The sequence below is a fragment of the Narcine bancroftii genome, chromosome 6 (genome assembly GCF_036971445.1).
Source record: "Narcine bancroftii isolate sNarBan1 chromosome 6, sNarBan1.hap1, whole genome shotgun sequence".
NCBI lineage: Eukaryota > Metazoa > Chordata > Chondrichthyes > Torpediniformes > Narcinidae > Narcine > Narcine bancroftii.
The window spans coordinates 224,052,285-224,065,403 of record NC_091474.1 but is presented as its reverse complement, the minus strand read 5'-3'; the positions used below and the strand labels follow the sequence as shown (position 1 = coordinate 224,065,403).

At 46.7% G+C, this 13,119-nt stretch overlaps 1 protein-coding gene across 1 annotated transcript in view; it reads left to right on the top strand.

Moving 5' to 3' along the window:
• The first annotated feature begins 1,838 nt into the window (after positions 1-1,838).
• The window catches only part of snx3 (sorting nexin 3), a 38,668-nt gene continuing 27,387 nt past the window's right edge, over positions 1,839-13,119 (top strand). Inside the window, exon 1 of the mRNA XM_069887521.1 lies at positions 1,839-2,044. Within this exon, the coding sequence (XP_069743622.1) occupies positions 1,883-2,044 (162 nt within the window). The 5' untranslated portion in view covers positions 1,839-1,882. The remainder of the gene's footprint in view (positions 2,045-13,119) is intronic.

Here is a 13,119-nt window from a genome sequence, read left to right as displayed (position 1 = left end):
TAGCCTTAGAGAGAGTCAGCAAGTTCCGCATATGTAATTAGTAAGCCTTAGACAGAATTAGCAAGTTCTGCATATAAGAGTTAGTAAGCCCTGAGGGTTGGGAAGGTGTGAATAAGGACAATGACATGATGGGACACAGGCAGGATACCCCCTGGTCCTCCAAGTTCACAGAAACCGCACGTAGGCAGACAGGATTGCCTAATGCCAAACTTATCCTGGAGGCAGAAGAATGTTGGGGGGGGGGGGGGGGAGGATACCTCCACAATGAAATTGTGAGAGATGGGAAAATTGATCTAAAATTATGAACATGGAAGAAACTAAAATTCATCAGTTAATGGCTGTAACCAGTACAAACAGGATGAGCTTGGGGATTAGGATGCAGGAAAGCAGAGTCAGCACGATTAACATAAGAATCTTCTGTGTGACAAGAGCCACCATAAGACTAAGAAAAGGAATGGTAAGGTACAATAGAATGTAGGAAGTTGAGGTAGTCTGGATCAGATAAAGGTCTCCTAGACCTGGACAGAAGTACCAAGTCCTACATATCTAATTAGCTAACCATACACAGATTTATACATATGAAACTAGCCAACCCTAGATAGAATGAGTCAACTCCGCATACCAAGAGATTGTAGCCCCGAGAATCAGGAAGGTGTGAATAAGGGACACCCACAGGATACCCCCTGGTCCTCCAAGTGTACTGAAACTGCACGTAGGCAGAGAATCAGGAAGGTGTGAATAAGGGACACCCACAGGATACCCCCTGGTCCTCCAAGTGTACTGAAACTGCACGTAGGCAGGAAGGATTACCTATGCCAAACCCATCCAGGGGGCAGAAGAATGTAAGGGGGAGGGCACTCTGATACTGAAATTGACTGTATAAAAGTTGGGTGAGCCCCAGTATGTGTGTGTATTCCCAGGGTAAGGGGAAGCACCCAACTTTGCATTGTTGTTGTAATAAATGTTCTTTGTTCTCAATTTTTGTCTCGAGCAATTTCTTTAAAGGTACTTTAATTTCTAACAAAATGAACTGTATAAAAGTTGGGTGAGCCCCAGTATGTGTAAGGGGAAAGCATCCTACTTTGAATTGTTGTATAATAAATGTTCTTTGTTCTCAATTTTTGTCTGGAGCAATTTCTGTGAAGGTACTTCTGTTTCTCACAGTAGTATACGTGGACATTTACCCCTCCATAAATCTTCGTCCGCGAAGCCAAGCCAAAGATAGATAAGGTAAATGCAAGCAGGCTTTTTTTCCCACTGAGGATGGGTAAGACAAGAAGGACAGGATATGGATTAAGGGTGAAAGGTGAAATATTTAAGAGGAACATTCAAGGGAACTTCTTCACTCAGGGTGGCGAAAGTGTGGAACAAACTGCAGGGGAGGTGGTGGACGCGAGTTTAATTTTGGCATTTGAGAATAGGATGGATAGGTACATGGATGCTAGGGGATGGAAACTATGATCCCCATCCCCACGAGGCTAGATGGAATATTTGGGCCGAAGGGCCTGCTTTTATGCTGTCGTCAACTGATTCCAACATTTATTGCGCAATTGCAAAATAACTCGTTTGTTTAAAAAAAAGTTTTCAATCCAAATTTTATGCATTCCAAATAATTTAAAAGTCGTTATCGCAGAGGGCCGTTTGTCAGCTGCTTAAGACGAGTTTATCTGATGAAGAGGAGCGGCCCGGGGTGCGAGATGGGCGATGAATCCCGACCGCGTTGCACCCTGGACTCCGTGGTCCGGGGCCGCAGGCCTTGTGCGCGCCATCGCCAAGCGCGAACTACATTGCCCAGGAGGCGCGGCGGATCCTCAGTCATTTGAAAGGCAGCTGACGGCGAAAGGAAACGTCATCGGGAGCCGTCAGTTTGGGGGAGAGCAAGATGGCTGAGGCCGTGCCAGATACCAGGAGGTTGTTAGCGAAGCCTCAGAATCTCAACGATGCCTACGGGCCGCCCAGCAATTTCCTCGAGATCGACGTGGGGACCCCGCAGACGATGGGTGTGGGTCGGCAGCGTTTCACCACTTACGAAGTCCGGATCAAGGTGAGATAGAAAGGGGGAGGGCAGTAGTCGCTCGGCCGTCCAGCTGGACGAGGGTGGGGAGAGACTGCCTGTCCTCTGTCCTTCTCTTTCCTGCCCTTCTCTGGACGCCTTCTGGCTGGAGGGCCTTTCTTTGGGACTGTGCCTCGCTTAGTGCCACGGCCGGAATGTCTGGGGACACGAAGGTTGCAGGGTTAACTCTGCCCGCCAACGTCTCCTATTTAAACGAGATATTTGTTGAATTACTGTAAAGGTGTGCACCATCTTTTTGGTGGGGGGGGGGGGGGGGGGCTGCTCGGAAGACAGGAAGCAAGAACCATTCCTGCTACTTGTGTGGGAAGCAAGAACTGGAACGGTGGTTGTGCATTTCGTTGAAGCAGACGTTCAGAGTTTAGAATGGTGACGTTGTGCTCAAAATGTGTATATTTTTTGCTCCCGTTCTTAAACTTGAAACCAAATCAGCATTAGGTTCTGTTTCATTGTTCATGTAGTGCAAACAAAATTTTATACAAGCAGCGTAGACTGCGATTTTGTGAAATTGAGATTATTGGTCATGCTTGTAATTCTGGATTATTGCAGGTGATGAGATTTCGCAGCTTTCTCTGAAATTTGAACTGCTAAAACAAAAGAAAATGATGGCTTTCTCTATAAACTTAGCCCCATGCAATGCTTGATAAGTAAAGATTTTTCTGGACACTGGTAGTCAAATGGCGATAACTATATTTTTGAATAATTCAGTGAACTTGTTAATAATTAGTATCTGTAGTGAAATGGTTTTGAAAAGCAAAGGCTGTATTTTGTATGGTTCTCGCCAAGGTGCTTCAATTGGTCATAGCAAACTACTGTTTAAACATAATGAGGGGGCTTGAGGCAAAATGCTTGAAATAATTGGGCTGCTTCTGTAGAGAGATTAATCTTTTTTGTTTTAAAACAACTGTTAGAGGAATTCAGCATATCAGGCAGCATCTGTGGAGGAACAGTAGATGTATCATGACTGGCATTTTGAGTGCTGAGTATTTGCAACAGATTGCTTTATTTTAGGTCACCATTTGCATTTGGAACAGAATTGTTTTAATTTGTGGCTGACCTTTTGAATTCCACACGCTACTGCTGCACTGACATCTGTTCATGGCCATCTGCGAATTGTTTTAATTTTTGCATCGGTCCATCTGATTACTAAAATGTTGATCTAATCTTTCGGGAACTTTTGACCTTGTTGACTTTTATTTTTTGATCAGTTAGCTCATTAACTGAATTTGCATTCCAAGGTCATTTGTTATAGTATAAAAAAAATTTCATTGAGTTATCTACACAACTAATGAAGTAGAAGTAACTAAATTGTAGCAGAATTCTTGGGAGTTGATTCTTCTGGAAGACTTGTAAGATAGAAACTCTTCACTAGTACCTTATCTCAGCATTAACTTCCAGTAGTGGGTTTGATTAATAACGTAAAAACACCATACTTAAGATTCAGAAATAATGGAATTGAAGTAATTATAAACATTTGCTGTGCATATTTGAAATGTCAAATTCCCCTTGAGGAATCTGCTGTTCACACCCCACAGCCTGCTTGCTGTTGGGTTAATTTGCTACTGTAAATTACTTTTGGGTAGGTAAATGGTAGAAAAGTAAGTTGAATGTTGATATGCATGTGAGTGGAAGGGTGACCAGGACATAATTGAGTGTTAGAATTACCAGTACTTGAAACCAAAATAAATATGCGAGAGCAAATGGATGCTGTCATAGGAAGGAAATTAAAGTTGTCTCAGGAAAAGAATAAACTCTATAGAGAGTTGTTGACCCAGCCTGCGACATCATAGGCACCAGACTTCATTCCATCGAGTGAGGCAGTGTCTGAAAAAAGCTGCCTCTATCCTCAAAGACCCCCACCACCAAGGCCATGCCCTCTTCACTCTGATACCATCAGAGGAAAAGGTGCAGGAGCCTAAAGATGAGCACTCAGCAGCACAAAGAACAGCTTCTTACCCACTACTGTCAGATTCTTGAATAATCAATGAACCAGACACTACCTTACTATTTATGCACTATTGTTATTTTTTGGAGCTGTGTTGTCAGATGGTTATATATGTACGTTTGCACCTTGATGCTGCCACAAAACACCAAATTTAATGACTTGTTTGTGACAATAAATTCTGATCTGAGACAGAGTATATAGATGTTTTTGGGAGGTGAATTGGGAAGGGTTTGTTTGAGTGGATTACATACAAACACTTTAAAACAGATCTTATTTGAAATACTGGAGCTCTGCCCAGTGCTAGGCATATTGGGGCCTCATAGCTTTTGCAAGAGCTGTGAAGAGTGCTCAAGAGACTTCACTAATGCATTGTTTACAAGAGGCAACAGATGAAAGAACTTGTGAATGCCCCATTTTGAAAGACAGCCTGGTCAAAGCCCTTGTAGCTCATGAGGACTGGCTGCCTAATGTTTCACTTGAAATAAGAGAAACAAAAAGGAACTCTGTGGTGACCTGAATGAAAGAGATTATCATCTGGAAAACCATGATAGGACAGGTTTCTTCAGCAAAACACTGAAGTGGCTGATGGAAGTAAAAGGAACAACAAATCTCTCTCTGAAAACTGACAAGAGCCTTCCTGAGTGGTAACCATTTACCTTTCAAGCACCAAAGCCTGGTGAACTTTATAAATGTTAAATTCTGTACACAGTATAAGAATTGCCTGCAAGCAGTGAACTTGGAGGAATGAGAAGTGAGATTGGACTGTGAACCAAATAACTTTTCTCAACTTGCACGCATTACATTCATGTGCGCTTAGAATGAGAAAGGGGTTAAGCTAGGTCAAGTAAGTTAATAGTGATAAGTTAAAGTTTGATTCTATTTTCATGTGAAAGATAATTAAACGCAACGTTTTAAGTAACCATTTGTCTTGGGTTTTGGGGTCCTCTGGGCTCATAACATTTTATGGGGGCTCATCCATTCAATTGAAAATTGAAACTTTTGTGATTTTATTAGTTAATTTTTTTTTAAGATAATTTAAAGCTTGTGTGTGGGGGAAAAAGAGCAGCAATGGATGTTGATACATTTCTGTCACAACCATCACCTGCAGAGGAAGAGAAAAGAGGAACTGATGGTTATTTCTTGGGCATTAAAACTGACTGAAGTCAAGCATTGGATGAGGAAAATACAAATAGAGAGGATTATAGTGAAGTATTATATAGGTGAGGGAAATTTTGATGAGAAAGAAAATTTTCCAGAGGATAGATCTGTTGAGTTGGAATTGGAGAGACTGAGGGTGGGAGGAGAGAGAGATTGACTGAGGGTGGGAGGAGAGAGAGAGATTGACTGAGGGTGGGAGGAGAGAGAGAGATTGACTGAGGGTGGGAGGAGAGAGAGAGATTGACTGAGGGTGGGAGGAGAGAGAGAGATTGACTGAGGGTGGGAGGAGAGAGAGAGATTGACTGAGGGTGGGAGGAGAGAGAGAGATTGACTGAGGGTGGGAGGAGAGAGAGAGATTGACTGAGGGTGGGAGGAGAGAGAGAGATTGACTGAGGGTGGGAGGAGAGAGAGAGATTGACTGAGGGTGGGAGGAGAGAGAGAGATTGACTGAGGGTGGGAGGAGAGAGAGAGATTGACTGAGGGTGGGAGGAGAGAGAGAGATTGACTGAGGGTGGGAGGAGAGAGAGAGATTGACCGAGGGTGGGAGGAGAGAGAGATTGACCGAGGGTGGGAGGAGAGAGAGATTGACCGAGGGTGGGGGGAGAGAGAGATTGACCGAGGGTGGGGGGAGAGAGAGATTGACCGAGGGTGGGGGGAGAGAGAGATTGACCGAGGGTGGGGGGAGAGAGAGATTGACCGAGGGTGGGGGGAGAGAGAGATTGACCGAGGGTGGGGGGAGAGAGAGATTGACCGAGGGTGGGGGGAGAGAGAGATTGACCGAGGGTGGGGGGAGAGAGAGATTGACCGAGGGTGGGGGGAGAGAGAGATTGACCGAGGGTGGGGGGAGAGAGAGATTGACCGAGGGTGGGGGGAGAGAGAGATTGACCGAGGGTGGGGGGAGAGAGAGATTGACCGAGGGTGGGGGGAGAGAGAGATTGACCGAGGGTGGGGGGAGAGAGAGATTGACCGAGGGTGGGGGGAGAGAGAGATTGACCGAGGGTGGGGGGAGAGAGAGATTGACCGAGGGTGGGGGGAGAGAGAGATTGACCGAGGGTGGGGGGAGAGAGAGATTGACCGAGGGTGGGGGGAGAGAGAGATTGACCGAGGGTGGGGGGAGAGAGAGATTGACCGAGGGTGGGGGGAGAGAGAGATTGACCGAGGGTGGGGGGAGAGAGAGATTGACCGAGGGTGGGGGGAGAGAGAGATTGACCGAGGGTGGGGGGAGAGAGAGATTGACCGAGGGTGGGGGGAGAGAGAGATTGACCGAGGGTGGGGGGAGAGAGAGATTGACCGAGGGTGGGGGGAGAGAGAGATTGACCGAGGGTGGGGGGAGAGAGAGATTGACCGAGGGTGGGGGGAGAGAGAGATTGACCGAGGGTGGGGGGAGAGAGAGATTGACCGAGGGTGGGGGGAGAGAGAGATTGACCGAGGGTGGGGGGAGAGAGAGATTGACCGAGGGTGGGGGGAGAGAGAGATTGACCGAGGGTGGGGGGAGAGAGAGATTGACCGAGGGTGGGGGGAGAGAGAGATTGACCGAGGGTGGGGGGAGAGAGAGATTGACCGAGGGTGGGGGGAGAGAGAGATTGACCGAGGGTGGGGGGAGAGAGAGATTGACCGAGGGTGGGGGGAGAGAGAGATTGACCGAGGGTGGGGGGAGAGAGAGATTGACCGAGGGTGGGGGGAGAGAGAGATTGACCGAGGGTGGGGGGAGAGAGAGATTGACCGAGGGTGGGGGGAGAGAGAGATTGACCGAGGGTGGGGGGAGAGAGAGATTGACCGAGGGTGGGGGGAGAGAGAGATTGACCGAGGGTGGGGGGAGAGAGAGATTGACCGAGGGTGGGGGGAGAGAGAGATTGACCGAGGGTGGGGGGAGAGAGAGATTGACCGAGGGTGGGGGGAGAGAGAGATTGACCGAGGGTGGGGGGAGAGAGAGATTGACCGAGGGTGGGGGGAGAGAGAGATTGACCGAGGGTGGGGGGAGAGAGAGATTGACCGAGGGTGGGGGGAGAGAGAGATTGACCGAGGGTGGGGGGAGAGAGAGGTTGACCGAGGGTGGGGGGAGAGAGAGGTTGACCGAGGGTGGGGGGGAGAGAGAGGTTGACCGAGGGTGGGGGGAGAGAGAGGTTGACCGAGGGTGGGGGGAGAGAGAGGTTGACCGAGGGTGGGGGGAGAGAGAGGTTGACCGAGGGTGGGGGGAGAGAGAGGTTGACCGAGGGTGGGGGGAGAGGGAGAGAGAGGTTGACCGAGGGTGGGGGGAGAGAGAGAGAGGTTGACCGAGGGTGGGAGGAGAGAGAGAGAGAGAGATTGACCGAGGGTGGGAGGAGTGAGAGAGAGAGAGATTGACCGAGGGTGGGAGGAGAGAGAGAGAGAGAGATTGACCGAGGGTGGGAGGAGAGAGAGAGAGAGAGATTGACCGAGGGTGGGAGGAGAGAGAGAGAGAGATTGACCGAGGGTGGGAGGAGAGAGAGAGAGAGAGATTGACCGAGGGTGGGAGGAGAGAGAGAGAGAGAGATTGACCGAGGGTGGGAGGAGAGAGAGAGAGAGAGATTGACCGAGGGTGGGAGGAGAGAGAGAGAGAGAGATTGACCGAGGGTGGGAGGAGAGAGAGAGAGAGAGATTGACCGAGGGTGGGAGGAGAGAGAGAGAGAGAGATTGACCGAGGGTGGGAGGAGAGAGAGAGAGAGAGATTGACCGAGGGTGGGAGGAGAGAGAGAGAGAGAGATTGACCGAGGGTGGGAGGAGAGAGAGAGAGAGAGATTGACCGAGGGTGGGAGGAGAGAGAGAGAGAGAGATTGACCGAGGGTGGGAGGAGAGAGAGAGAGAGAGATTGACCGAGGGTGGGAGGAGAGAGAGAGAGAGAGATTGACCGAGGGTGGGAGGAGAGAGAGAGAGAGAGATTGACCGAGGGTGGGAGGAGAGAGAGAGAGAGAGATTGACCGAGGGTGGGAGGAGAGAGAGAGAGAGAGATTGACCGAGGGTGGGAGGAGAGAGAGAGAGAGAGATTGACCGAGGGTGGGAGGAGAGAGAGAGAGAGAGATTGACCGAGGGTGGGAGGAGAGAGAGAGAGAGAGATTGACCGAGGGTGGGAGGAGAGAGAGAGAGAGAGATTGACCGAGGGTGGGAGGAGAGAGAGAGAGAGAGATTGACCGAGGGTGGGAGGAGAGAGAGAGAGAGATTGACCGAGGGTGGGAGGAGAGAGAGAGAGAGAGATTGACCGAGGGTGGGAGGAGAGAGAGAGAGAGAGATTGACCGAGGGTGGGAGGAGAGAGAGAGAGAGAGATTGACCGAGGGTGGGAGGAGAGAGAGAGAGAGAGATTGACCGAGGGTGGGAGGAGAGAGAGAGAGAGAGATTGACCGAGGGTGGGAGGAGAGAGAGAGAGAGAGATTGACCGAGGGTGGGAGGAGAGAGAGAGAGAGAGATTGACCGAGGGTGGGAGGAGAGAGAGAGAGAGAGAGATTGACCGAGGGTGGGAGGAGAGAGAGAGAGAGAGATTGACCGAGGGTGGGAGGAGAGAGAGAGAGAGAGATTGACCGAGGGTGGGAGGAGAGAGAGAGAGAGAGATTGACCGAGGGTGGGAGGAGAGAGAGAGAGAGAGATTGACCGAGGGTGGGAGGAGAGAGAGAGAGAGAGATTGACCGAGGGTGGGAGGAGAGAGAGAGAGAGAGATTGACCGAGGGTGGGAGGAGAGAGAGAGAGAGAGATTGACCGAGGGTGGGAGGAGAGAGAGAGAGAGAGATTGACCGAGGGTGGGAGGAGAGAGAGAGAGAGAGATTGACCGAGGGTGGGAGGAGAGAGAGAGAGAGAGATTGACCGAGGGTGGGAGGAGAGAGAGAGAGAGAGAGATTGACCGAGGGTGGGAGGAGAGAGAGAGAGAGAGAGATTGACCGAGGGTGGGAGGAGAGAGAGAGAGAGAGAGATTGACCGAGGGTGGGAGGAGAGAGAGAGAGAGATTGACCGAGGTTGGGAGGAGAGAGAGAGAGAGAGATTGACCGAGGGTGGGAGGAGAGAGAGAGAGAGAGATTGACCGAGGGTGGGAGGAGAGAGAGAGAGAGATTGACCGAGGGTGGGAGGAGAGAGAGAGAGAGATTGACCGAGGGTGGGAGGAGAGAGAGAGAGAGATTGACCGAGGGTGGGAGGAGAGAGAGATTAAAAATTGAGATGGTGAGAAGTAAGAGAATTGAGGCTGTAACTCCTGGGGAGAGGTTTTTGGCTAGTAGAGAGGTAAATCTAGTTCCTCCTTTTGGATGATGGAGATAGATACATATTTTCAGCTTTTTGAAAAGTTTGCTGAGTTCAAGATTGCCAAAAGAAATATGGCCTTATGCTCCAAAGTGTATTGAAAGGAAAAGCACAATTTGCATACTCTAATTTGACTACAGAGCAAGTGGCAAATTATGATACTGTTAAACAAGCAGTATTGAAAGCTTAAGAGTTGTTTCCAGAAGTTCCAGAAGCATATAGACAAAAATTTAGCGGTTTGGTGAAAACATGGAATCAATTTTGTGTGGATTTTGTTTTGACAGTTGGTGTGCTTCAAAAGGAATAAATAATGACTTTGATAGATTGAGAGAATTGATGTTAATTGAGGAAATTAAAAGGTGTTCCAAATGAGATTAAATTGTACCTGGATGAGGGAGAGACGTGGGGATGTGGCAGCAAATGGCTCGATTAGCGGACAAATTTTCGGAGAATTAAGCCTGTTCAGAAGGTTAATGTGGAGCAGACTAGTAAGCCTGAAATTAAGTTTGTGGAGAATGCTAAGAGAAAAGATGAAGATATGGTGGGAAAAGATAGAACTGGATGTGTATGTCATTTTTGTAAGAAACCTGGTCATGTTGTTGCGAATTGTCTAGTATTGAAAAAGACACAGGAAAAGGAGGTTTTACCAGAAGCATGTATTCAAACATTTGAATTTAAGGAGAGCAGATGTTCCAAACCTGGTAAGGGTGTCATGGATGTTTTCAACCCTTTTGTCAGAGGGCTTGGTTTCAGTAAAGGAGGGAGGATCTTAGGTTCCAGTTAAAATTCTTAGAAATACTGGTGCTGCTCAGTCATTGTTGTTGGAATGTGTTTTACCTTTCAAGCAACAAAACCTGGTGAATTTTATAAATGTTAAATTCGGTTGTGACAGAGTATATAAAAATGTTTTTGGGAGATAAATTGGAAAAGGTTTGTTAGAGTAGGTCACATGCAAACACTTTAAAACAGATCTTATTTGAAATACAGGAGACCTAGTGGCTTTGAAGAGTGCTCCAGAGATGTCACTAATGGATTATTGTTTATCAAGGCAACAGGTGAAATGTTTTTGCAAGCAGAGAGAGTCGCAGGTTTTGTGTGTGTTTATATAGACTCTGACAGTGTCAGCCAGCAGAAATTGCCTGAACTGATACAGGACAAGCTGGCAAGCTTTTGGAAGAGAGCCTGGTTGAAGCCCTTGTGGCTCATGCAAGAGGAGAGGACTGGCTGTCTAATGTTTCACTTGGAATAAGAGAATCAGAAAGGGACTCTGTAATGACCTGAAAGAAAGAGGTTAACATCTGGAGAACCCTGATGGGGCAAGTTTCATCAGTAAGACTGAGGTGACTGATGGAAGTACATCAATTGTGGACATCCTGGAACAACACATCTCTCTCACTGAAAATCAACAAGAACCTTCCTGAGCGGTAACCATTTACCTTTCGAGCACCAAAGCCTGGTGAACTTTATGCATGTTAAATTCTGTGCACAGTATAAGAATTGCCTGCAACCAGTGAGCTTGGAGGAATGAGAAGTGAGATTGAACTGTGAACCAAAGACCTTTTCTGGATTTGTACACATATTACATATACATGTGCTTAGAATTAGAAGGGAGTTAAGTTAATAATAGATAAGTTAAAGTTTGAATCTATTTTCATGTTTAAAGATATTTAAAAGTAACTTTTTAAGTAACCATTTGTCTTGGTGAATATCTATTGCTGCTGGGATTTGGTCCTCTGGGCTCGTAACAGATTTTAGTCTCCTATCCATTCCTTGTATTTCCCCTTAATATTGGGGAACTGAAAGCCACATTTTTATAGTTAATTCTTGGGAAAAGAAGTTTCATTTGCATCAACATTTGGCGATATCACAAGCTATGTATCCATATGGAACCTTGTTACCTCATTTTAGTCAATTAATTTTAATTGGGAAAGCTATCAGGAGAATTTTATTTGCTTTTGATAGATTATACAAGAATTCAAAAACTATTCAGAGCATTATGAAAAATTGCATGTTCAGTCTTGCTACATGTATTAGCTTGAACAGCATTAAGTAATTGAGATTTCCTTATCTAATTTACTATTTGTGCTTCCAGTAGGAAGAAATTGTAATTCTGTCCATAATGTTACTTTCTCGTGTCCTGTGCAGCTGAAATGCATTGAAATATTCCAACTGGATTCTGGCCAGAGTGGAAGCAGATAGGATTTGAGGTATTCTAATAAGCATTGGTTTTATTGAAGAAGTTTGGTTTGTGCAGGATGGGAGCGGGGTAATCCACTATTTGAATCTGCTAAAGTTCTGCTATTCAGTAAATTCTGCTCATTTAATCCAGATAGATAAAGTTAATCCTAGTTCTCTTTCCAATTTGACACTTAATTTGGTAGTTATTGCCTATTTTTAGCAAACATTTGTCTTGTTGCTGGTTTAAATTCTGCAAAGTTGTCTTAGATGATTATAGAACATAGAAATCTACACCATAGTTCAGGCCCTTCAGCCCATAATGTGCCAACTTAATAGCCTACTCTAACAACTGATTAGAATTTCTTGATTGTGTTTCCCTCCACTTTTCTCAGTTCCATGTACCTATCTAATAGTCTCTTGAAAGATCTTGAACATGCTTCCACCACTGTTCCCAGCAGTGCATTCAATGCACCCACCACATTGTGTCAAAACTTGCCTCTAACATCTGCCCTGTACTTTCAAGCAGCTAAAAACTATGCCCCCTCATGTTAGGCATTTCAGTTTTGAGGGGGGGGGGGGGAGTGTCTAGCCATCCATATGATCAATGCCTCTCATCACCTTGTATTCCTGTATTAGGTCATCCCTCCTTTTCTGTTGTTCCAAGGGTGGGGGGGGGGGGAAGAAACTAGTTCACTCATCCTATCCTCGTAAGGCATGCTCTTCAATCCAAGAAACATCCTTATAAATCTTCTTTGCGCCCTCTATAGCATCCACATATTTCCTGTAGTGAGGTAACCAGAACTAAACACAGCTTTCCAAGTGGGGTTTAGCTAAGACCTTGTATAACTGCAACATTACCCCATAGCTCTTGAACTCTATCCCACTTGATTCGTGTACTCAAATGAATTTCTTGCATCAATTTCAATTGTATTTACTCTCTGAATGGTGTTCTTTGGTTCTTGGTGCAAAACGTGCAAACGCACAACCCAGATATGACATGCATACAGACAAGCAATATTTCTGGAGGACAACATAGAAAAATAAATAAATATTATTTAATAAATAGTTGAGTCTTTGATGGTTAGTGTGCGCAGTTCATTTAGTCATTTAGCAGACTCGCTGCCAATGGGAAGAAGCTGTTTGTCAGTCTGGTGATGCTGGCTGTGATACTCCTGTATCTCTTACCTCATGGGAGTAGCTGAAAGGTAGATCATATCGCTTGGTTGGGAGGGGGGTGGGCAGGACGGGGACGGATACCCTAGTTATCCTGTCTGCCACTCTTGCGGTCTTATGAGTTGACTTCTAATCTATTTCTCTACAGTAACTACCACACAGATGCTAATGGGCAGGATGCTCCTAATGGAGCTCCTGTGGAAGGTTGACATTATTGTGGCCAGCTCTCCACTGGCCACCGTGACAGAGGTGCACCAAAGAAGAGGTACAAGGACTGCCTAAAGAAATCTCTTGGTGCCTGCCACATTGACCACCACCAGTGGGCTGATATCGCCTCAAACTGTGCATCTTGGC